The 26794-nt window shown below is 35.3% G+C and overlaps 1 protein-coding gene across 1 annotated transcript in view; it reads left to right on the top strand.

The window, feature by feature from the left end:
• The window catches only part of LOC135153670 (ATP-binding cassette sub-family C member 9-like), a 37349-nt gene that overhangs the window by 5027 nt on the left and 5528 nt on the right, over positions 1–26794 (top strand). Inside the window, exons 9-29 of the mRNA XM_064097654.1 lie at positions 264–434; positions 10221–10299; positions 11010–11115; positions 11446–11544; positions 12127–12292; positions 12644–12781; positions 13779–13971; positions 14450–14691; positions 15428–15597; positions 15930–15999; positions 16468–16625; positions 17241–17333; positions 17851–17953; positions 18877–18996; positions 20072–20183; positions 21534–21664; positions 21966–22044; positions 22380–22488; positions 22885–22988; positions 23527–23660; positions 23922–23984. Coding sequence (XP_063953724.1) covers positions 264–434; positions 10221–10299; positions 11010–11115; positions 11446–11544; positions 12127–12292; positions 12644–12781; positions 13779–13971; positions 14450–14691; positions 15428–15597; positions 15930–15999; positions 16468–16625; positions 17241–17333; positions 17851–17953; positions 18877–18996; positions 20072–20183; positions 21534–21664; positions 21966–22044; positions 22380–22488; positions 22885–22988; positions 23527–23660; positions 23922–23984 — 2640 coding nt within the window. The remainder of the gene's footprint in view (positions 1–263; positions 435–10220; positions 10300–11009; positions 11116–11445; positions 11545–12126; positions 12293–12643; positions 12782–13778; positions 13972–14449; positions 14692–15427; positions 15598–15929; positions 16000–16467; positions 16626–17240; positions 17334–17850; positions 17954–18876; positions 18997–20071; positions 20184–21533; positions 21665–21965; positions 22045–22379; positions 22489–22884; positions 22989–23526; positions 23661–23921; positions 23985–26794) is intronic.

The following is a 26794-nucleotide window of genomic DNA, read 5'->3' as shown; positions in this document are numbered from 1 at the left end:
TGACCCTTCAGTATAAGTATACACTGCTTCTTTCATTATGATAATTCATTTGATTTTTCGTTTTGCCCTAAATATTTGAGAATTTGATTAATTTCACCCCATCCTTCCTTTAATGTGTTTCATAAGAAAATTTAAATCATGTTTAAGATGGATGAATCCCGCAACCAGGTAGATGGATTAATTTATTCATAACAAAACTCACCCTAATTTTATAACAATATATAGTGTCATGGTTGCATTTTTTTGTTACTTCCTATTTTCAGAAGGTTTCTGATTCCAGCGCTTTAATAAAAAAACTGAAGAATGGAAATGTCAAGGAATATGGAGCAACCCATTATACAAGATTGGCGAACGGTTACAGTGAATCGGACGCTGAAGCTATTCCAATGATGAGTATAAATGCTGATACACTTCCATCCAACATTGCATTGAAGGTAGGTAAAATTCAGCATCAAATCTATATCTTTAGTGTGATTTATTAATTCTTTAAAAAAAAGTACACTTTCTACAGCTCCATACAGTTCAGACCTGTATGTATATGGAGTTATTACTTATAATGACATTCCAAGTTCAAGTTCAAGTTTATTTATCCAAAACCAAAAACATCACATCATAATCAAAATCGATATACATACAACGTAAATGAGTACATAAACATACATCAATCAGATTATAGCATATAGACAAATTGGTTTTAGGACCCCTTTAAAAGCAAAGCTTGTGAGTAGGGCCCTGGAATATTAACATAAAACATAGGATATACTAATCTACAAGATACAAAAGGAGAGAAAAAAATATATATAATAAGGTTAAGATGCTAAAGATAGAATGGAAAACTATTACAAACACACACACAACCACACTCACCCACATATGCACATACTAAACATAAATTCTGAGTAGGTCATCAACTTAAATGCAACAACATCAACTTAAAATACATATTGAAGGAAAATAATCATAATCTGTCAAGGATGAAAGTTTTGGATAATCTTTTGAACATGAAAAGAGTTTTACTATTTTTTTTATATCAACAGGTAAATTGTTCCACTCTTTAATACATAATATATAATAGGAGGTCAGAGTGACATTTGTTCTCGCAAATGCCTTCCTTCTCTTGCACTTACATAATGTTGGATAAACTATAATTAATCTATATAGTACAATATATTTGATTTTACCTTTACTATTGAATCGTTGATCTAAAGAAAAAATAATTCTTCAATGAAGAGTTATTGTTTTTAGATATTTGTTTCCTTATATCTTCTGTTGTTGAAATGCATATACCTTTTTGTACTGCATATTGTCTATTTCGACAAGTAATCATTGATAAGTAGAAAAACGAAAAAAAAAAGAGAAAATTGCGTTCTATCTAACATTACATGAAAGCTGCACTCACATACAAGAGAATAATAATAGATAATGATAAGCAGTTCTTTTATAGCGCATATCACATTATGATTATAAAGTCTTTATGTGCTTCCAAAGGACTTAGATATCATTACTCCGGGTTTAGCTTGGCGGTCGTAATTACGTAAAGTGCACACATATTTCAAGGAATTAATTCCTACCAGGTAGTGGAGCGGGAACGGGGCTAATCCGCCCCCGGGGCAAGTCCGCCCACCACATGATTTTCCACTTTGTTGTGACTGGATGTAGGTTTTGTTGATGATGTAATGTAAACCTGCCCAAAGGTAGCAACATACCTTGGCGAGAGGTCATCTGCTTGGAATTCCAGAAAATTACGGCAAGTCGTCCATTTCGAGGCCATTTTGCAAAAATACATTTTTTTAATTTTTGTATTTTTTTTAAGACACTCATGAATGCAGTTATAGTATTTATTTTGGTAGAAAGGTGTTATTTGCTATGTTGTACATTTTGCGAAAAACAAGAGAAAAGAAAATGGCTGCCGGGGGGGGGGGCTAGTTCGCTCCTTTTGCGACGGGGCATGTCCGCCCCACTTTTATCTACACAATAGACCCATAGGCCTATAAAAATATCCTTATAAACATGACATGACATGCAAGTATGTCGGTATATATGCTAAATCATAATAACTTTTTAAAGATTATCGAATTATAAGTCGTTGTTGTTCCAATATGAAAAAAATGTTTAGTGTCTTTGAATACATCATTTTGTTTCATATATCACTGTTTTCCCTTTGGGCGAACTCACTCCGCCTAACCAGCGAACTTGCCCCAGGGTGGAGCAGGTTCGCCCTGCAGCGAAAATCTTCTTTACGGCCTATTTTTGCCAAAACCTATGCATGTCTTCGCCGAAAATAATGTATTAGGTAGATATTATACCTTTATACATCCTAACACACGACATTCCTGCTAAAGAAATGACGATTCTAGAAGAGCGTGAAAAAAGGGGCGGACTCGCCCCGCTTTTCCCTACCCATTTATCTCACAAGGGTCGAGTGCAGCACTATGCTAGAACTAGTATATAATTTATATCGCATTTGGTATCAGATTCAATTGCTTTGGGCTACCGTGCAGAGTATTTTACTCCTGGGGTTGGGGGTGCTTGGATTATGATTGGACGGGGTGTGAGGCTCGGGCTTGAAACCCTTACCCATTTCTCAGGGTCATTTGACCGTGAACAGGTACCCATGCCTAGGGATTTTTCTCAAAATACAGGCCCATGCCTAAGAAATTTTTTTAAATCATAGACCCATTTTCAAGATAATTTTTTTTTAGCAATGAGACCATCACAAAAAGAAAAATACTTCATCAGGCCGTAATTCCCGGGTAAATCCCTGCGCCGCAGCTGCATGGGTATGATATCAATGCAACCCATTGTGCAATGCAAAAAAAAATGCATGCGCTATATTATGTACGGTATTATACAACTCCCAAGAATGTTCTGTAATCTGATTGGTCCAAATCGGATCACATGATATTCAGCGAATCGCACTATTGCATCCAAAATGCACTATCCTGCACTCTGATGTCATACCAAAAGTACTATCTGACGTCAGAGTGCAGGATAGTACGAGGTCTAGAATTATCTAGAATTTAGATCAAATATAGCATTCGGGGCAACTCAGTAACATGGGGAGGAGAGGGGTTACATAAAACAAACAATGCACGCATTCTTGTGCATAGAGGACCTAAATAATGAACTCTGTGCTCGACTCGCCAAATGGATATACCGCACTCGGTCCTGCCAAGGGTAACTCCTTGGTCCTGCGGACCTCGGTGCGGTATATCCATTGGCTCTTCTCGCACATCGTTCATTATTCGGCCCTGCATGCACGCGCTTACGTGCATTATTTGTAAACTGTATACGGGCGGCCGAGTGTACCAGATATGCAAAGAGTGACGTACCCTGGTGCCCCATGCTATCATACTAAGATGTGGAAATACTACAGGTAGAATCTACTCGTCCCGGGGTCCTGGCTACTCGTACTCTAGACCGTGACTAACATAGACATTTCCGGGGCTTTTCCTGGGGATTTGTGGTTTTTTTCAGAAACGGATCCATTTCTAAAGGTTATTCGGTTGAAAAATAGGACCGGGAATAGGACTCATGGCTAAGGATTTCTTGCAATAGCAAGACCCATGTCTAAGGATTTTTTGTGTGCAAAAAGCGATCCACTGGAGCGGCACATCCCGTATGCAATTTTCATGCGAGTACCCCCCCCCCCCGGATTTTACTATGTTTCATTCACATACATTCGTAATTCCGAAGCTTCGTAATTCCGAAGGTTCGGTTATTCCGAAGGTTCGTATTTCCGAAGGTTCGTAATTCCGAAGGTTCGTTAATCCGAAAACGAAATAAGGTTCGTAATTCCGAAGGTTCGTCAATCCGAAAACGAAATAAGGTTCGTAATTCCGAAGGTTCGTCAATCCGAAAACGAAATAAGGTTCGTTAATCCGAAAATTAAATAAGGTTCGTATTTCCGAAAATAAAAATTATTTATTTTGGTAACAAACACGGTGTTGTCATTACAAGATAACACGATGTTATGCAATGATAGTAATAACGATCGATGATACATGTGTGTGTTGTGGCCAAAAACATGTATTTCATTAAGAATAGGCGCCCGGATCAAGCATATGCTAATTTCGATTTTATCTGAGCAATTGCTGCCTTTAGCAAATGGTTTAAGGATGCAGGGGATTATCTTTGTTGGTCGCGTGCGAGTAACCTCCAGATAATAGGGTTTGTATTGGAGGGGATGTCGTTTTTAATAACAGCTTCTGCTGGTAATAAAAATAATACTAATAATGATCCTTGTGAAATTTGAAAGCGCGAATCGCAAGCTCAAACTAGTAGACATTTCATGTAACAAAACTTGAACTTAAACATTCTGAGCATTTTTCGTAATCGTGAGAAAGATGTGTATCTTACTAAAGAATTAACGCGAGCGCGAAGCGCGAGCTGTAATTTGTTTATATACTGACCTGGGGCCCGTTGCATAAAACTTTTTTACCTGAGAAAACTCAGATTGTTTTTACCGGAGTTTTTGCCCTGTATTAAAGTCAATGGCGGAAATCGGACTAACCTTAGTTTTCAGTTTTTACCAGAGTTTTCTCAGGTAAAAAGTTTTATGCAACAGGCTTTAGAAAGTAACCTTTTAAGGACTGCTTTTAGTGACTCATGGATAGTATATCTCACGAACTAAATAATGAGAGCGCGAACCGCAAGCTTAAAATTTGTGATATTCCAACCTGAAAACTGGACATTTTATACATTTTTTTTGTAACCAGGAATAGAATGAGTTCCTTAATAAACAATACTTGATGCGAGCGAGAAACGTGAGCCAAATTTTTCCGATTTTCCAACCTGAAAACTGGACATTCTAAGCATTCTTGTAAAAAAAATTGATGCAAGTGCTAATAAGCGCGAGCCCAAAAGGGTATTCCATTTTGAAAAAGGTCACTTTTTTCCGACGAGATTTTTTTGGGGCAAGTCCACCCCCCCCCCCCTGTCCCCGGTTCCGCCACCCCTGAGTGAAGCGAGCAAGATTTTGGAGCATGGGCGATTTAGCTCTAGCAACTTAAACTCCTTTTGTAATCATGAATAGGGTGAGCATCTAAACAATTAATGCGAATGCAAAGCGTTTTAAATATTTGAATATATATAACATGTGTGAAGTTATACATGTACTACAGCTTTGGCAACTCTTTTATTTAAATATTGTGTGAAAGAAATGGATGAAGAGAACAATGGTAGGCGTAGCTTAAATCAAGGTTCCCCAGAGCTATCTACCCTTTGGAAAAATTGGTGATGCCGAAAAAATGTCTCTGCCGGGAATCGAACCCGGGCCCCCAGCTTTGAACGCCGGTGCCTTAACCACTAGGCCACAGAGACGGGTTAGTGGCTAGGGCGACCCCGATACGATTGACCGTCAGATAGACAGATTTTCGACACCATACCAATTATGATATATATATATATATATATATATATATAGGCAGATAGGCAGAGTGGCCGACTGACAAGAAAAATTCAAAGATTATTACTTGGAGTTCAGGAATGGGATATAAATCTCTCTAATCAAATGATGGGAGCTCGTAGCGCAAGCTTAACATTTTTTCCATATTCAGTACTTTTGTAATCATGAAAAGAATGCGTAATCGCGTATCTCACTGAAAGCTACAAAAATCGAATCGTGAGCACAATAATCTGTTTAAATTGACTAGAAAATGGCCATCATGAAATTTCAAAAAAAGAAAAAGAAAAAAGAAGCTCGCTCCTCATCAATTTTTTATTTGGTATAAGGTATTCGTCCAGTTCTTGGTAACAAAACATGCATAGAATGTTCACTTTTAAGGTTGGAATATCACACATTTTTGGTTCGCGTTTTGCGCTCGCACTAATTATTGCTCATTAAGGTAGTCATTCTGATCCTGGTGAAATAAAATTCCTAGAATGTCCAGTTTCATGGATAGAATTTTCAGCTCGAGCTTCGCGCTTGCATTAATCGATTGGTGAGATATGTAGGCCTAGCACATATCCCATTCATGAGTCACCAAATGCAAAAGGTTCTTCTCCTGGTCAGTATATGAAAAATTTAAGCTCGCGCTTCGCGCTCGCGTTTGATTCTTTAGTTAAATTCGCATCCTTTTTTCATGATTACGAAATAAAATCGGAACGTTTACTTTTTATGTGGGGCGTTTTGGCCCAGTGGATAAGTCTTCTGACTTTAAGGCAGAGGGTCGTAGGTTCGAATCCAAGTCATGGCATTATTTCCTTCAGCAAGAAATTTATTCACACTGTGCTGCACTCAACCCAGGTGTGGTGAATGGGTACCCGGTAGAAATTCGTTAATGCCTTCCTTTGGGCGCCTAGGCAGCCCAGCTAAAGCCGGGATAATAATAATAGCTGGGAGAACAGTTTTCAGAACTGAAGTGGCTTCCCTGGATATCCATATCATTATTATCATTATTATCATTTTAGGCCTACATGAAATTTCCAAAAGTTTGAGCACGTAATCCGCTCGCAACATTTATTTATTTATTTATTTATTTCAAATATTTAAAAGAAGGGTTGCTCAATCAGCAACAAGCTGGTTTTCGTTGAGGCCCTTCGTGAACAAACACAAATATAAAACATGGTAACATATTCAAATATAAACAAAGAATAGAGCATAAATACTAATATTGAAAAAAAAAATGAAATGAAATAAGCATAATTAACTATGGAAAATAACAGAACAAATAAAATATGATACTGTACAGATGTTACCTAAAACTAAACGAAAACATTATATACACATGAAAAGAGATAAAATATGTACAAAATGAGGAGAAAGAATAAAATAGATTCCACCATTAGTCCCTATTACATATTAAAGGTTTTTTCCCATTTAGCCATTTCCCGTTTGAACTGTTTAATGTTTTCTATGAATCGGAGGTGTTCGGGTAGTTTATTCCAATGTAATGGGCCTGTGACAAAAAATGATTTCTGATAAAAGGTTGTACGAGCATATGGCACCCTGATTATCATCTTATTTGTGCTTCTAGTTGTTCGGGAGGATATTTTCTCTATATAAATAAACTTATCACAAAGCACCTGGGGAGCAGCTTCGTGTAAACATTTATGAACCATTAAGCGAGATGCTCCAAAAAAGACATTGCGTATTTTGGGCCAGGATAATATTTTGAAAATTTGTTCAGATGGAGTTTCCCAAGAGAAGTTAGATACCATGTATGCTGCCCTCTTATGTAATCTCTCGAACTTACTGTGATTAATTTTAGATATTTCCGACCAGACGGTACAGCAATACATTATATGGGGCATTACAAAAGCCCAATACAGCTTATTCAATTGTGCTTTATCAAAATACTGTTTACAGCGGCGAATAGTTCCTAGTTTTTGTTTTACAATTAAATATATGCTGTCAACGTGTTTTTTAAAGTCGAGATTGTTATCTATGATAACTCCTAAACATTTATATTCATTTACACATTCCAATTGACATCCATTTAACACTATCGATAGCATATTGCTGTCTAGTGACCTTAGCTTTTGTTTTGATCCTAGTAGCATCGTTTTGGTCTTGTCACTATTCAAAATCAACTTGTTTTTATTGAGCCAAGAGTCCAAATCCCTAAGAGCTTTTGACAGTTTTAGCTCAACCTCTTGCTTCGATCCCCCCTAAACAGAAATAGTAGTATCGTGAGCATACATGTAAACGGTGCCATTTGGTATAGCGTTTGGGAGATCATTAATGAATAAAGTGAAAAGTATCGGGGCTAAGATCGAACCCTGTGGCACACCCATTGTAATGTTTCGTAGAGTAGATTTTTCTTTTCCTAAAGATACATATTGTTGGCGGTTTTTCAAGTAAGAATCAAACCATTTGATGACACTAGGTGAGAATCCATATTGATATAATTTATCTAATAGTAGGGAGTGGTTAACCGTATCAAATGCACGTCGAAGGTCTATAAAAGCTATACCATTCAGGTGTCCTTTATCTACATTCTCTGACCATTGATTCACCATGCATAATAAAGCTGTTTCGCATGAATGCTTAGGGCGAAACCCAAACTGATTCTTATATAAGTAGTCTTTCTGAGATATATAATCAAATACGTTTAAATACACTGCCCTTTCGATTATTTTAGATAAAATCGGCAGTATAGATACAGGCCTGTAATTTTTCAGTGTGGCTGAATCCCCTCCTTTTGGAATCGGTTGGACTCTGGCTATTTTCCAAGCATCAGGGTATACAGAAGACTTTAAGGACAGATTCAATATATATACTAAGCTTATATATACATCTCACAAGGATGCCCTTTTAACAGTAATTGACCAAAAAGGTGAATTTTACATCTTCAGATTTGATTTTTTTTCCCCAAACCGCTTGCTCGCTACGCTCGCAGAAATGAAACGTAAATATATAACTTATCAATCAGAGATCACTTAAAAATTTTTGCTCAACTTAATTACTACAAAACACACAACCTCTTTACACAGATGATAATCTTATGGCGAAAATATTCGTTTGCACCAAAATGCCCCTATTGGCCCCTTTTTGGGCTATGCCTCCCCCCACATAAAAATACGTTCCGCCGCCACTGGTTTAAAAACACGCATCGTCTTCATGGCTAACTGCAAAAAGTTCTTAAAATGTCCCCTTTAGATCAGGTCAGAGCTTATATTTAAAATTTCTGTTCGCGCTTCTTGCTAGCAGTTATTATCTAGTTACATAGGCATCTCGTTTTGAAGATCACAAACATATTGCCCATCATATCAAAAAAAAAAATAGCTCGCGCTCGCATTATTTAAAAAGGGTTTATCATGTTACATATTTACTTTATTTTATAAGTATAAAGCTAATTATTGACTGCCGTTAGGACTACCCTTTCAAAGAAAGAAACAAAAATCAACTTTAAGCTGCCGATCGAGGAAAACATGGCTGAAAAAAAAATTTGCCCCCCCCCCCCCTATTTGACAAAAGTTGGATCCGCTGGGAGGGAGGCAGGGGGCACTTGCACCCCAAAAATGAAATAAAAAAACAGGGAAATGCATATTTTTCCAAAATGGGAGAGTTCCTTTTTCAAAAATAAATATGCTGTTTTTCATGTTTTTCGAAATAAAATACTTTTTTAAAGAATACAAGTTAGGTTTTCAGGCTGGAATATTGCAAATTTTCAGCTTGCGCTTCGCACTCTCAATTATTCGATTGGAGAAATATGTATCCTAAAGAGATCACTAAATGCTTTCTTTAACAGGTTCATTTTCTTGTCAGTATGTTTAAGCTCGCGTTTTGCGCTCGTGTTAATTCTTTAGTTAGATGCACATCTTTTTAATGACAGCAGAAATCTGCTCGGATTTTCAAAAACTTATTTTCATTTTTTATTGAAATACCCTTAAGTTTTAGCTTGTGATTTACGCTCGCAATAATGCCATTTTAAGAATAATTGACCCCTAAACGAGTTTTACAACTTCACCTTTAATTTTTTTTTACCAAGCCGCTCGCTCATTATACTCTCTCCCGAAAAATAAAGCCTAAATATACATTTTGCCATAATAAGAAGTCACTTCAAAAAAGTTTTTCTCTACTTAATCACTATCAAACACACAATGACTTCAAGCAGATGATAATCTTAAGGTAAAATATCACCAAAGTGCCCATTTTGACGTATGAGTTTAATTTTTTGGCTTTACCCCTCGAACGAAAATTCGTTCGGCCGCCCTTGCCTTCCCATCCTCATAACAATTGAACGGCAACAGTGTCCCCCGCCCCCCCCCCCACTTGCCTCTGCCTCTGCTTTCCCGGTTTTCATTTTTCGGATTAACGAACCTTATTTTGTTTTCGGATCAACGAACCTTATTTCGTTTTCGGATTAACGAACCTTCGGAACAACGAACCTTATTTCGTTTTCGGATTAACGAACCTTCGGAACAACGAACCTTATTTCGTTTTCGGATTAACGAACCTTCGGAACAACGAACCTTATTTCGTTTTCGGATTATCGAACCTTCGGAACAACGAACCTTATTTCGTTTTCGGATTATCGAACCTTCGGAATAACGAACCGTCGGAATAATGCCACAAATGTTCGGATTAACGAGCCCTTTTTCGTTTTCGGATTAACGAACATCGAGGTATAGGCAATTTACGTGTTTCGGAATTACGAACCTTCGGAATAAAGAACCTTCGGAATTACGAAGCTTCGGAATTACGAAGTGTAACCGTTTCATTAGTATAAGTTAACAAATAATTGAATGTTTCTTATTTTTATGTTAACATGCAGGTGACCAATGGGTCATTCTCATGGAGTGGAGAGACTCGGACACCGATAATATCCAACGTGAATATTGATATTCTTGCAGGCAAGTTTCATTTGAAAAATAATAATATCGCTTAGCATTCAATAGCATAATTGATAATTATTAAATAAAGCAAACATATAGGCTTACATAATACTTGGAGTTTACACAGTTTACTTTACACATTGTAAAGGAGAGTTCTGTAGCTGTGTAAATATTGCGTACGATGCTATTGTCTAAGTTAGAGAAGTCATTAGAAATTGTGCTTTTGTTAATATTACAAAGGAAAAAATGATTCCCCCATTTGTATTCATAGTCACTTCAAAATTTTAAATCCATGAGCAATATTAGCTCAATCCATTTTGCTTCAAATAAATGCACGCCTTTTTTAAATATTTGTTTCTTCGTATTTTTGTCTCACCTGCATAGCAGAGTGAGACTATAGGCGGCGCTTTTCCGACGGCGGCGTCAACATTAAATCTTAACCGATTTTTTTTTATAAAGTTTTTAAAATGTCATCATAACTTAGAATGTATATATACCTAGTTCATGAAACCTGGTCATAAGGGTAATCAAATACTAGTATTTCTAAATATTGTATCATTATATAAATTGTGTTTTTGTGAATAATTATTTTATAGTAGTTTTCAAAGTCAGCACTGCTGCTATATTAAATCGCGTTATGGAGGTGAGACTGCCAGAGACGCTCCACTTGTTATGTGAATTGATATCATTATAATGTTTAGATAACTGTACTAATAACTTTGTTACAGGTAAACTTACAATGATTGTTGGTAGGATAGGAGCGGGTAAATCTTCTCTCTTGGCAGCCATGTTGGATGAAATGATCACATTGAATGGAGATATCAAGCAACGAAGGTAAACTAATTTTTCGGCTCTTTAAATTTTTAAGTTCAAATTATTACTCCTTCGTGATATGATCAGTAAAAACTGTATAATGGAGAAAGCACGGATTTTAAACCGACGCCATCTATCTTTTCTCTAATTCCTCCAAACTCTATAACTCTATTTTTCCGATTGTGACAGATACTTTTTTCTTTCTTATTTTTCTAATTTTTGATATTGATTGAATTAGTCTATTTGTTTTTATATTCACATTCACACAAATAGTAGAAAATGCAACATTATTTTTATGCAAGTAAGAATGTTTTCGTGTGTTTATTTCCCGGGGTCTATTTATCTCTCCAGCAAAAAGATCGGAGTTGCATATGCGGCACAGACAGCGTGGCTCATCAATGCTAGCCTGAAGGACAATATCCTATTTGGAAAACCTTTCAACTACAAAAGGTACCCAAATGTTTTACGGAGTGCTTTATCTCATGGCAAATGGATCCGATCCTACCTATTTCTGTGTGCCTACCTGTGTGGAGGGGTCGACGAGGGTGTTTGTGAGTGTGGGAGTGTGTGTGGGTGTGCGTAAACTGATGGGGCTGGGCAGTGTAAATGGGGATGGCGGAAGTTGTAAATGAGGATAATGTGAGGATGTTGGTGTGCGTGAATGTCTGCGAATGTTGGAGTGTGTTGAGTGTGTATATAGTTGAGGGTGTGGGATGCGTTAATGTGTGGGAGTATGAAAGTGAGAGTGGGGAGGGAGTGTGTAAGGAGGTACTGTGTGAAGGTGCGTAAAGGTGTGGATATCGATACATGTTGGTGCGCGTGTGTGGGTTTATTACGTGTGGATGTATATACATGGATGTATAAACGTGTAAGTGGGCAAGGGTGTTTGCCTTAGTCTGTGAGTGGCTTCCTCTAGTTTTGGCTTTTTATTTGTTATATATTTTTTTTATGTGTTTCTGGGTTTGTTTATTTGCTTTTCATGTACTACAACCCCTTATAATATGAATCTTTATTTTACCCGTTTTCCTGTAGATACAAAAGGATATTGCATGCCTGTTGCCTGCAACCAGACATTGACATTCTTCCAATGGGAGACCAAACGGAGATTGGTGAGAAAGGTATCAACCTTAGCGGAGGTCAGAAGCAACGCATCAGCGTCGCGAGGGCAATGTATAGCTCATATGATGTCGTCATTTTAGTAAGTAGCCTTCTTTGATAAGAAAACAATGTGATTGATCACATGGTGTAGTCAATATAAAGACACTTAATTTTCCATATCCGTTTATATTGTTATATTCAAGCATCGAATATATAAGATTAATTCATGAAAAGTTGATCCAAGTAGACTCGTGAACACACAACTTTATTCATCAATTATCTTTCGTTCTCTATTATCTCTTCTTTTTTAAAATTAATCTCTCCCGCTGTCTCTCCCTCTCCTTTAATTTTTTCTCATTACCACATATCTCTCTAACATATATACACGTATACCACACACAAACACACCCTCATACACCCTAATTTATTTTGATCACCCTCTTTCTCTCAGGACGATCCATTATCTGCTCTTGATGTGCATGTTGGTAGTCATATGTTCTTCAAAGGTATTCTGGATTTCTTGATTGAGGAAGGAAGAACTGTAGTTCTTGTCACCCATCAGGTGCAATACTTGGATCACGCTGATCAGGTTAGTATAGAAGCGGTTACAATATTTTATCCTATCGCAGCCCCCCGCACACTACACCATCCGTTTTGGAAAAAAAGCGTTTGATACAAGTTCCAAATGGTGACATGAATATCAAAATAGAGATTTCAGAATATTACAAGCCTTCCTGTAGGACTAAAAGTGGATTCAAGTCCAAATCGTTGGTCCTAGCAATATTGATATCGGCTGCAATACGAAGACAAATTGGATTTTACTTCAATCGAAAGGCTCGCAATCAAGTAAAATTTTCTATTTCAGTATACTTAGCATTATTCCGAATTTCAAATAATATAATTTTACCTTTTTGAAATCCACGTTTATTATCAGTGTGCTGCGGGTTTACGGCATTCATGATATTGAATTCATAAAGAATTGTGATTTGGGTATGAGGTTGCTTATTCACTTTCAATGAATGTCTGGCTGTTGATCAAAGCGATATAAACAAACTCTGATACCAATTACTAAGTGTGTTTTATTTCCCCAAATTTTCCATAGATATAATAGAGATAAGTATGACTTGAAGACATAAATAAATATGTAAATGAAAATGTTCCACATATTGGATGAAAATAGAAAAAAATTGTTAAGAGTCTGTGCACTGTTAGATCCACATTTGACAAAATTTGAGGGCTTCCTCGTGCGTTCGTCGGAGATTTATGAAGACAAGTACACTGAATCCGGTCGCATAGTTTGTAAAAATAAGTTTAAGTGAGCACAGTATTCCTATATATATATTCTAAACAATACAAATGGTAGAAGGTTGCCAATATCAAATTTTAAAGGATCATGGAGTGATACGTTTTCACCTTTTTTAAGGTCGCTGTCTGTCACTCGTGTGGTGATTTACCCGTTCTGACCCTCTCATTTTAGAATGCATCTATATCTTTGTTCATATCCCAATTGTTCAGAAAGTTGATATGTTTTCAAACCTTGAGAACATGTTAATCCATACGACCATGATATTATGATAATGTATTAGGTAATCTACCTGCAAGATGGATATGTAGCTAGGAAAGGAACAATGAGAGAAATTGAACAAGAGGATCCCAGCCTTGTAAAGTCTTGGAATGTAACTCTCAAAACTGATGAGATAGAGACGGCAGTGGGATATTGCAGTTCAACAGATGAAGAACGAGAAGTTCTCAAAAAACGAGTTTCGAAGTCCAAGAAAGGTAAAATAAGATCACTATTCAGTATCAATCAAAATGGTCATAATATTCAAATGTAAATAGGTTAACTTTTTTTCAACAAAATATTCAATATTATTACATGGCATGGATATGGCTTATGACTCTTAAAAGTTTAAAATGTTAAATTAAAGTAGAATTAACATCTTGGTCGTGTTGCATGAAACTGATTATTCACCAGAATTTATTTTTTCGGAGTTAAAGTCAGTGAAAGAATTGTGCTAGCTACAGTTTTCAATACTAACCGGATATATTTTTACGGAAACAGATTTAACCGAATAATTTCCTTTTGTACTGTTTATAACGAGTTACTAGTATATAATAAATAAAAATCATAAAAATATGATGCCATTTGATTGCACTATTTACACCGACTCTTGATAAACCAGAAATGTACTTCATGACTGTCCCACAGACCAAATAGGTTTCAATGATTTGTTTGATATTTCATTTCAATATTTAGGTCAACAGAATGACATAGAGATAATTGATGAGTCTTCAAGTAAATTGATCGGTTCAGAGGAGAGAAATCGAGGTTCCGTATCTATATGGTATTACTGGTATTACCTATGTAAGTTTGGGTTATGCCAAGGCTTCTTGGTCTGTTTATTTGCAATACTTCAGAACGTTGCTACAGCCGGAACACAGTTCTGGCTTTCTGCATGGTCGTCAGCTGGAGCCAAATTACCAGATAATGCAACAGTTGTAAGTAAAAGCCAATGGTGGACAATTTTTCTTCTAGTTCCTTAAGATCTGAAGGTTTTAGTTGTAAATGTATGTAGTACTTGTTTTCTATTTGTTTCATATTGATTTATTTGTTAGTAATTCAGATTCTATATTATTATGTATTGTTAAGCATTAAGTTAACAATTTTTGTTACTTCAATTTGTTTAAAAATGGCGCACTGAAACTTGTGTTTTAAGCACTTTGTAATTATTATCATTATCATCATCATAAAGTCGAGATTTTGAAATGTTTATAATTTTTTTTTATGAACTTTCATTCTGTGGAGTTCGTAGTGTGGGTGTGTGAAAGCCGGGTTGTTGGTACTTGTACATTATATCGGGTATATTGTATGTCCAATATACATGATTTAATGCACCGATAATTCTTTGTAAACTGAATGTTACTGTTCGAGATGTGTACCTCTGGTTTTGGGCATTTTAAGCACTGACAATATATCCTTTTCTGACACTTAATATGATAACAACTGCATTTCTCAAGCGATGAAAATCAAGAATTATATTATTGAAATCATTATAGCTGTGCCATGTTCCTGATTGAAGACCAATATGGACGGTGCAGGGCTCGCTCACTTAATTATTGATATTTGCTCATTCATAGAAAACTGTAATACCTCAATTCAATGGCAGGATAGAGTCTACCTGCAGTGTCAAATATTTTTGTGCTAAAAAATCCTTTTCGCTAATTGTATTCGTAGGAAGAAAGCAATGCTGTGCTAAAGAAGTATGTGGGTATATACTGTGTTTTGAATGGATCTGATATTCTGTTGGGCACTGTATGGACTACGATACTACTCATCCAGTGTGTTCATACTTCAAAGACTCTACATAATATGATGCTTACTAGAATACTCAGAGCACCAATGAGGTGAGTAGCCACTAAGAATATGAACTTTAAAAATACAACGTAATGGAAAAACTACTGTCGATTCAAATGAAATTCATCTTAGATTACCTTAGAACTGAGCAGATCGATAAATCCTTTACTTTCCGCCTGTAGCTCTATTTTCATTCCATTTAATTGTGATTGTATTTCTACAAGCCAATATGAGGACTGGGAGAGGAATGAGGAGAACATTGCCACACCCCTAATGGAAATAGGTATATAATGTAAACCTTTTCATATATTGATTTCGTCTAGTGTAGGAAAGCAAGCAAAACAATAATCATATCAATTTGACTTTATTTGTAATCTTGTAGATTTTTCGACACGACTCCGCTTGGACGAATCATGAATCGTTTCGCTTCAGATATGCAGAAACTTGATCAGGTATTACCCACTGAAAGGGGTCTTTATAAACTCTTTTTATTGCAACCTTTTTTTCTCTCAAATAGTCCCTTTAACAACACATTAAAAACCTGACAAAGGAACAAATACTTTCATATCAGAAGCTTATGATATAATTTTTTTCTTTTTAATTTACAAAGCATGAGCCTTTACCCTTGTCTAGTTACTTCAACACAACTAGCGGAAGGAAACGAGATACTGGAAGAATTAAATATTTAATTTTGATGCAATAAATTGTAAACATGGTCATGATGGTTACGTTCCACTTTACATGAAATAGATTTAGTCTATTTTATATGAAACCAAATATTCAGATACGTTCACTATAAAATGTATAATTTGGACATGCATGTTATGTAGTGAGCGCTAAAAAGACTATAATATAAATTCTCAAGGAACTGACAGAGTCTCAAATTCATTTTCACATATTTGTCTGTTGTACTTTTGTAGACGCAAGGACCTTTTATCCTGGGTTTATTTAAGTTTCTCTTGAGTACCTTGGCTGGTGTAGTAGTTAACGCAATCATCTCTTGGTATTTCATCGTTGCTATGATACCTATTACATTGGCTTATATGATTCTCATGAAAGTATTCATCGATACCTCTCGGTAAGTTAGACACCTGATAATGATTATGAAATACATGTATGCTTCTCTTATTCTTCTTTATAATGTTATGTAGCATGTATGTTGAAAAAATTGATAATGAATGTTTTGTTGTGTATGTGCGAACTGAAGATAGATCATTTAAGATAAAATAACAATACTAATATACTTGGTTATAAGCAAGGAGGAAGAGAAGGGGGAAGAAGATTACGATGAAGTAGTAGTAGTAGTAGTAGTAGTAGTAGTAGTAGTAGTAGTAGTAGTAGAAGTAGTAGTAGTAGTAATAGAATTACTAGTAGTACTAGTAGTAGTAGTAGTAGTAGTAGTAGTAGTAGTTGTAGTAGTAGTAGTAGTAGTAGTAGTAATAGTATTAGTAGTAGAAGAAAAAGAAGAAGTAGTAGTATAGTAGTAGTATTAGTAGTAGTAGTAGTAGTAGTAGTTTATCATCACATCATTATACTTTTTTGCACAGAATAATAAATATGCATGAAAACGTGTTTGGATCAGGTGTTTATGAATAATAAAAGCATTGATTTTGACATAATGTAAGTTAAGTCACTTTAACTTTGTTTGAAGTTATTTCGCAGTTTAAACCTTTATTTTAATTGACCCATACAGGGAAATGCAACGGCTAGTGAGTATTTCAAACTCACCTGTTTTCTCTCATTTCTCCGAGACGCTTGGAGGTCTTACTACTATACGAGCATACAGGTAAAGTGTTTTCGATTTCATTTTCTTTATCATGGTCCACTTCGTCTGAAAACTCATTTTTATGAGTACTTATCGATGAAATACGTATTATTTAGCTTGGTCATCACTTGATTTTATTAAAGATATTTTAGTAAAATAAAATTATATCGTATCTCATCTTATCTCATCAGATCTTTTCTTGTCAGATTAGGTTGAATACTGTTATTTTATGTCATGTTTTCTTATCTTATCATTATCTTCAGTTATTTATCGTAATGAATACTATCTTCATTAATATTTCAGAACGACAATGGTCATTTTATTGTTTAGTTCTCAACTATCCTCAATGGTCTATCAAACATCGCTTACTCCGCTGAATATATCGGGCTGTTATTTTGTAATACACTACATAAACGACAAGGACAAGAGATAAATTCTCTCTTTCGTCAAACAATTGCAATGGGCGTTACGACCATCTCGGTTTAGAGAGTGTTGTGTAAATGAAGATCATTTTAATTTTTTCATTTCATTTTTACAGACTTCAGAAAAGATTCAAGAAAAATATCATTGGTAAAATTGAGAGAAATCATGTGTCCTTCTGTTTCCTGCAAGACAGTAACCGATGGTTGGGGATCCGATTGGTAAGTTTTCTTGTGTTACTCTCTTACTCTGTAAATGGTAACTTCATTTTGGGTTAAAATATCACCAAATTTTATGAATAAATTATACACAGTGTCGATTGTTTTCCCCTGAAACAAGTTTATTCCCTAATATTTTGCTGAACCATCACGTGTCCTTTTGACCCAAAATTGAGTAGATTATTAAGATTATTGAATCTCTTTTAGAACGTATGAAACTCCAGCATTCATAAAAATAATTATCATACTTTTAAGGTATTGGTGGTGATTACTATTATACTATATGACATACGTCTAATCACTTCACCATTTGTAAAGATTTAAGTTGATTTTTATCGACTGTAATGAAATACATCCAACTTGAAGCGATGTTGCTTCTTCGGATATTTATGAATTCATCAATCGAAAAGGATACTTTTTAAGTAAAGTGGGTAAGTAACAAGTATGAAGGAGATGTATAGTGAATTATATTCCATATTACCATTCATAATAACCCTGGGTTTTTGTAGAATTGGTTTTCAAAATCAAAAATAATCATAACTCACGTTATTGGAGTATATTTTCAATCCAGATTTTATAGTGAGAAGATTGTGTTATGAAATCAGATACATGATTGTGTCGGAAATTGATTAAATAATATGATTTATCGTTTATATATAATAAATTTGCACCTTCAGAGTTAATGTCTTTTACTCTTATAAATTATAATGACTCGCGAAACTCATTTTATATGATATTAAAGAACATGATCACTATTGATTAAAATGGATTGGTTATCATTTATTTCTTCCTTTATTGGGCCTAGAACTGTTAATGGTTCTGAATAGAGTGATCCATCCGTTTATTTATATTTTTTGTTTTATTTATGATAATATCCGTAGTTATTTTTCATATTAAATTTTGTTCAATGGTTTTCTTACTTGAAGGATTTAACTGGATGTATAATGGTTCTAGCTGCTGGACTAACCAGTCTTGCTGCATCGTCTCTCCATCCAGCTACATTTGGAGCTAGTCTTGTTGGTCTTGCAATAACGTATGCATGCAAGGTAGATACATAGTATTTCAAATTGATAGGAGAAAGTAATCTTACAAATTTACAGCCGCGGCCTATCACTATATAAGAGATTTCTCAACGTTTCAATTCTATTATGAGTCTAAAGTGTGTGTTTTTCAAATGAAATTATAGCGTCAATATATACTCATTTAGTCCTCATGTTCCAGCCCCGGGGGGGGGGGGGGCACTCGACCAAAAAAGTAGTGGGTATGTGCCGCGGGCGAGACAAAAAACGGGGGCCTTGGAGCAGGCTTATTGTAAAAAGGAGGGTCCTCGGAACGGGCTTCGGAACGACAAATGTTTGTGAAAACGGGGGTCCTTGGAACGGGTCGCCTGCGTGTGATTGCGTATTCATCCCTATGGAACGGGCATAAGTGCATGCAGCTATAGCCCGGCGGCACGGGCGCCGTGTGCGCTATCGCAGATGCGATGGTCGGACAGCGCTCTGCGGCCGCTTTTCACCAAAACTGCGGCTCATTGTAGCAGATCAATATGACCGGAACGGCGTAACGGAAAATATGCGAAACTTTGGAGCGGATTTCTTTCTTCTTTTTTTCTCGATAAGAAGAAAATGCTATGCCTTGGAACGGAAATTTGAGTGTAAAAATGGGGGTCCCCTCCGCGGCACATACCCACTATGCATTATATACTGAGTGCCCCCCCCCCCCCCCGGGGTTCCAGCTTACACAAAAAGATGATATAGTCACATATCTATGGTATAGATGAGAGACGTTAAGAAAGAGTGGACTAGCATGACTTATAAGGAATATATAACGATATGAATAGAAAAAAAGAGAGAATGACAGATGGAGAAAGATATTGATTTAGAAGAAGATAAATAAAAAAAATAAAAAAATGAATGAAGAAAGAAAGAAAGAAAGAAAGAAAGAGAGAAAGAAAGAAAAAAGTAGAAATGAGAAAAGGGGAAGTGAGAAGGCCGAGGTGGGGAAACAGACTAGATTAGAAGAAAAAAATAAAACTTCTCTCGAAAATTTGTAGTTGTTGAATTTCTAAAATTAAATGTCCTCGTATCTAAATCTGACACCATGTTTGATTATGTTTCGTAGGCTGCGTATTCCCTGACATGGGTTGTTCGTAATGCCACCAGTGTTGAGATGGGCATGAATTCTGTTGAGAGGATTGAATACTACACCAAGGTAGATAACGAGAAATACCGAGGTAATTAATAATCAACTTATGTTCAAGTAAATCGTTGTATATAATAGAATTAGTCCACGATCTGCTCTTTTTTTTTGGCTCATCCAGCCCGATGGGCCAGATGAGCTTATGCCGTGGCGTGTCGTCCGTCGTCTGTCATCCGTCCACAATTTCAAAATACTTCTTCTTTGTCGTTTCAAGTCCGATTTCAATTCTGTTTGCTTTGTATGATAGGGGGATTCAAAACCATTACACAGAATTTTGAAAAATCAATAAATATGCTAATTTATGCACATTTTTCAAAATTCACAAAAATTGCTTCTTATTTGTTAACTGATTTTTTTTCTTCCTTCTGGTAGAGCTTCATGAGGTTCACCAAACTTCTTCTCAGAGTTTTGAAATTTTGACTAGAACAAATTTATTCTTATTTATGGGAAATTAATATATGCATACATGTATTTTTAAAAAATTCACTTAAAATGCTTCTTCTTCTTTATTGTTGACCGATTTTGATTTTTTTCTTACATCTGGTAGAGCTTCACGAAGTTCACCAAACTTGTAGACAGAATTTTGAAATTTTGATTAGAAAATTAATTGTGCTAATTTATGCAAAATTTATTCATAAATCACAGAAAATGACTCTTTTTCTTGATTTGTTAACCGATGTTGATTTTGTTTTCTTCCATCATCTGAGAACTCATGAGATTTACTAAGGTTCTACACAGAATTTAGAAATTTGGACCAGAAAATTATTCATGCTAATTTATACGAAATTTATTCATAAATCACAAAAAAATGCTTCTTTGTCATTTCTTCAACAGTTTCAATTCTGTTTCCTCAATTTATGTCACCAATATAATTCATTACAGTGTCAACTTGGCTGAAATTAAATATTGTGTTATATTTCGTTGCAAGATGCCGGATGAGCTCCACATAACAACTTTCTAGAATTCTCTGAATGGCTAATTCCAACCCACTAAAAAGTGATTTTGATAAAAAGTGATAAATCAAACACTGAAATTTAATTAAAATTGGATTTAAAGAAAGAAAATGATGCCGTTTAAAAAGTTCGTTTATTGTTAAAAAAGTTTTGTGACATCATCAGTTCCTTCATTTGCATACCGACCAGAATGGGCATATAACTGTTTTTTTTTAATTAATCGAAATTTTAAAATGCCATATTTTTTTCATTTGAAATACCATTTTAATGAAAATTCCAGCGTTTTAACGGGGTGAACTCCTTTAAAAGTATCCTAGAAGAAATGCCCATGCACGAAATACTCAACATAGTATCGTAACTATACAAATACACATCATCATGGTTATTGATATCAGTAAATTTGATAATCGAACATCTTTATTTGTATACAGGTTCTATTACGCCAAAGCCTTCCTGGCCTGACAAAGGTCATGTTACATACAATCGAGTGTATGCTAGGTATGCAGCTAATTTACCTGCTGTTCTTCAAGGAGTCAATATTGATTTCAAACCAGGAATGAAGGTAAGCAAATCCATACAGATTTGCTGTATCATGTAAGTATGTGTTATATAAAAAATGCCTATACAGAATTGATAAACTGATTGTGATTCAATGCATATTCGACATCAGTATTTACTTAATTAATTGATTCCTTAATTCAGCTATTTGGCAGTTACAAAATATTACCGACTGGAGGACCACTATTGCTAATAAAGAAAGGAATCAATTTAAACAAAACATATTACTTTAATTGTGAGAGGTAATTCCATCTAATATGTAAGCTTGCATATCTTATTATATTTTAAATCTACATTTTTCTTAGGTTGGTATATGTGGGCGAACGGGAAGTGGGAAATCATCCCTGACATTAACACTTTTCCGAATCATCGATACGTTTAAAGGTAAGTTCTTTGTTATTCTTGTAAAACTAAAGATTAGAGATCCATATAAAAATACATTAACTTCTCTCAGATATTTATTGATATGTAAGCCTTTATATCCATTATTATGCACGATTATTTATGATTAATATCAATCATGTCTGAAATTAGTTCCCGAAAGTGGAATACGTTAATATCAAATTATCATTGTCCATTTTTAATAAATGTTCCAACTGTATAGCATAAAGGACGGAAAAAAAAATGGTCATGATTTTTGCATCATCCTATTTACTGTATACATATAATATTGACAAAGCTATAAACCTCAGAAACATATCTATGCATTTTATCTTCAGGAGTGATTAAAATCGATGGAGTTGATATTTCCAAGCTATCGCTGACCGATTTAAGAGGTCGCCTTGCTATCATACCTCAAGACCCAGTCATGTTCACAGGCACAGTACGGTAAGTCCCTTTATTTTATGATCATATTTCAAATCTAACTTCACTCTGTAACGAAAATAGTCGGGTAAATTTGTTATCATGTGTTATCAGACATAACAAAATTATTCTCAGAAATATTGTTCTGATTGAATCGATTCTCCATTATGATAGAAATAAACATGAAGTCTTCAGCTGACATTCGTATAATAGAAAGAATTCATGGGAAATATATAAGACTGATGCAGCCATCATAATATAACCAATAATTTAGCGCAAAAAGGTTCCAAATACAGGCTTTATAATTAATAGGAGTGTTAATCAGCTACGGCATTATTCGACCCATTTGTATGAATGAACACCACACGAACATTTTTCATCATTAATTTTGATGTTGTTTTTTATGATACAATGATACAGATTTAATTTGGATCCTGAGGAAAGACGAACTGATACGGAGATATGGGATGCTTTGGAAATTGCTCAACTTAAGAAGCTTGTGAGCGATCTTCCAAACAGTCTCGGTAAGATCTTCAATTTATACCTACCTTTAAGATTTTTAAGAGGTTAGGTAATAGAAACGTGTAATAAATCTAAGGTTGAAATGAAATATATGAAAATGTAAAACCATATAAACGAGATTAAAACATAATTCATAATGACGGCAAAATGTTTTGGTTATATGATAAAAAAGAAATTAAATAAAGATTCGGAGGAGCGATAACTTAGTCGGTAGAGCGGGCGTTCCGGACCCGGGTTTCGGATTCTGGTGATCCGGGTTCGATTCCCAATTGGTGCGCTAGTGCCCTTTGGTACGGCATCAATCCTCATTACCAGGTCCATCGGAGAGGACCTTAAGCCATCGGTCCTCTGGTTGCTTGCTTACAAGCATTCGTGCTTTCTTAGCAATCGGGTAAAGATATATCCACCACCATTTATAAAAACAAGTTTGCATCTCTACAACTACCAACGAAATAGTTTCGTATCACAAGAAACATTGTTGATTTAGATGGGATTTTTTTTTGTTCTCTCTCTCTTGATTACGGAATTTTGAATCTGTAGACTCAATGGTGTACGAAGGAGGAGATAATTTCAGCGTAGGTGAAAAACAACTCTTCTGTCTTGCTCGTGCTATGCTAAAGAAATCTCGCATTCTGATCATGGACGAAGCCACGGCCTCAATTGATGTCCACACGGTAACTATATAATACACACTCCCTAATCACCTTCATGTAATTCAAGTAATTAAATATTCGTGGCAATTCTATACTGAACAAAATTCAAAATGGCCCTTCTCTCTTGTTATACTCTGCTTCATACGATAAAATCTTAGAGTATGTAATTTATTAATGTTTAAGTTCAGCTACTCCTTTACATAACATTTATAATGCTAATCCTATAAAATATTCATTTTGTAACACTATTATTTGTCAAAATGTTGTTTTATTCTTTCAAAGGATGCCATTTTACAAGAAGTGGTCGCAACTGCTTTCAAGGAGGAAACAGTCATTACAATCGCAGTAAGTATTCAGTTATAATCATTGATATTTTCGTAAACGATGCACAGTGGGCCAGAATGAGTTGAAAGTGCGCCAAAATTATATTCCTTGTTGTATTTTTTACTTTAACATGTTAATTAAGGGTAATTTTGGGCGTAGAATCGACTGATCATAATTTAAAGCCAGTATGACGTCACTTTGATACCAAATTTTGATTGGCTACTTAAAACCTATCTGTGAAAAGACAAATTACGCTAAACAATGTGCAGTATATAAGCTTTGTGTTATGTGTTACTTTAAGATTGACCAGAGTGAATGCTGGTTTATGCTTCTCACATGCCTAAAAAGTGTGTATGACATCCTGAAAATAGTTTTATGGCATCAAAATGATCATTAGATTAAAAAAAATACTTAAAAATCTGAAAAATATTAACTGTGCTTATCAAGCGGTGAAGACTTGGGTAAAACGCAGAGTATAACCACGAATGTTTTACTATGACATGTATGAGGAGGGTTTTTGGCTGAAATTATTCTACAATAACTTTTATCTCTGGAAGAGGGGTGGGTAGCCCTTATGCGTTATCAACCTTTATTTTGTTTGCTTTATGCCCGGAATTCATGTAATTTTCATGGAATGGAAGGGGAATGAACGACAATGTACACCCCACACGGTGCGCTGCGATGACTGCGCGGTTTAAAAATTACCGTTTTTTAATAGGTTTTCATAGGCGGAACCAGGGAGGCCCGAGGGGCCCAGGCCCCCCCCCCCCCCCCCCCCCCATTGGCGGAGCAAAAAAAAGGGAAAAGGAGGGAAAAGAGCAGAGAAAAAAGAAGAGGAGAGAGACGAGTGAATAAAATAAGATGAGGGGAAGACTTGGAAAATAAAAATAATCTTTCATGTCACTATATAAAATTTTCGCTCGCGCTTCGCGCTCGCATTGCCTGTTGATGATTTTCATATCTTGTTCAATATGGAGTTTAAATATCAAGTTTGGAAGTCAATATACAAATTTCATCACGGAAATCGAACTTTCATTATTTTGTGTGATTTACAAATTTATTTTTGAAAAGTGCTCTGTAAAAATGTCAGTTTTATGGTCTGAAAATTAACATTTTCTGCTCGCGCTGCGCGCTCGCAAATTTTGATTTATCAGGTACCTATTATTTTCGTGTATTCCATATATATAGTTTTCAAAATATCCCTTTTTAGGTCTGATTGTCAAAACGTATATCAGCTAGCGCTGCACGCTCATATTTTGATTGGCGAGTTATGTACGTCTCAATATTGATTATACAACAAACTAATTAAAATCCCCTTTTCATGACAGTGTATAAAAAATTTAAGCTCGCAATTTGCGCTCGCATTAATGGTTAAAAATATGTTAACTTGCATCCTATTTATAATTACAAAAGTGCTTGAAATGTCCAGTTTTCAGGCCATAATATCATCAGATTTCGCAGCCTCATTAGGCATTAATGAATAAGATATTAATTTAATAATTAAATTATCCCTTTTGTTTCATCTCGCGCTTAGCAAGAGGAATAGGAAGACAGTCATCGTTTTCATATGACATGTCCTAAGGATGTCCTGGTCCTATGTCAAAACTCAAAGTAATTATAATGAAAAATATCAGCTCTTTATTAAGATCCATATCCACCTCACAATTTTGTGCTTAAAATATAGAGCTGAAATTGACTTTTTTTCAGATCAGAATATCAAATAGTTTAGGCCGGGAGTTTAGGCTCGCGCTCGTTTTGATTTTCATGATAAAAGATGTATTTAGAATGCCTAGATTCTAGGTCTAAATATGAAACATGCGCGAACATGTTTATTCAGATTGAATTTAACTCTTCATCACTCAAACTCTTGTATTTTTTTTAAATCAAACATGATTATCATGTCACGTACGCTTTTCCATCTCTTTCGTTTTCCTGTTGATCGACGAGGTCCGTCTGTGAGTGCTGGGGCTGGATTCTGGAGACCTTTAATCTCTCTTTTTCTTATTTCCTTTTCTATTTTAATTTCCCCTATTTCCTTTTAATTTAACTGGTTCATGCTCTAGTTGTTATTTTGATTTTTATATGTTATGCAACTACAAGATTATTTATTAGGAGGCTGCACTCTACAAGCTCCGCTTTTTAGCAGCCTTCTCCATTTCCAACCTGATATGTAATAATCTTGAATATAATTTTTGTACAGGAATACTTGAAATATGTTTTGTTATTTATATGTTAAAATGTACAAAATAAACTGTAATTGTTGAAAATGGAAATAAACGAAATGAAATAAAATGAAATGAAATACTCAACTTGTTCTCTAATTAAATCCGATCCAGTTTCAGATCACAATATCAAAAATGTTCTGCTCGCGCTCTGTGCTCGCATTATTAATGTAGGAAGATCCCCTAATACTCATTATTTTCATGATTTGCATAACATGAATAGAGTGTCCCGTTTTTAGGTCTAAATCTTGATATTTTTTCGCTCGCGCTTTGCGCTCGCATCAATTGTTTAGTTATATAGCTATCCTGTTCACGATTACAAAAATTGATTAAAATTTTCCATTCTTTACGTAGAAATATCAAAAATTTTCAGCTCGCGTATGTAACGTCTACATGGCTAAGTGCAAGCAGTCCTTAACAGGTACCTTTTCGATCAGTTCAAAACGTATATAAAAAATTTCTGCTCGCGCTTTGCGCTCACAAAATTAATGAAAGGAATATCCCCAGTTACTCATCCTTTTCATGATTTACAAAACATGAATATTACTCGTTCAGTAGGTCTAAGTCTCGAAATTTTCCGCTCGCGCTTCTCGCTCGCATCAATTGTTT

The sequence above is a fragment of the Lytechinus pictus genome, chromosome 3 (assembly GCF_037042905.1).
Source record: "Lytechinus pictus isolate F3 Inbred chromosome 3, Lp3.0, whole genome shotgun sequence".
In the NCBI taxonomy this organism is placed as follows: domain Eukaryota; kingdom Metazoa; phylum Echinodermata; class Echinoidea; order Temnopleuroida; family Toxopneustidae; genus Lytechinus; species Lytechinus pictus.
The sequence above is the reverse complement of the archived record's forward strand: the minus strand, read 5'-3'. Positions and strand labels throughout refer to the sequence as shown.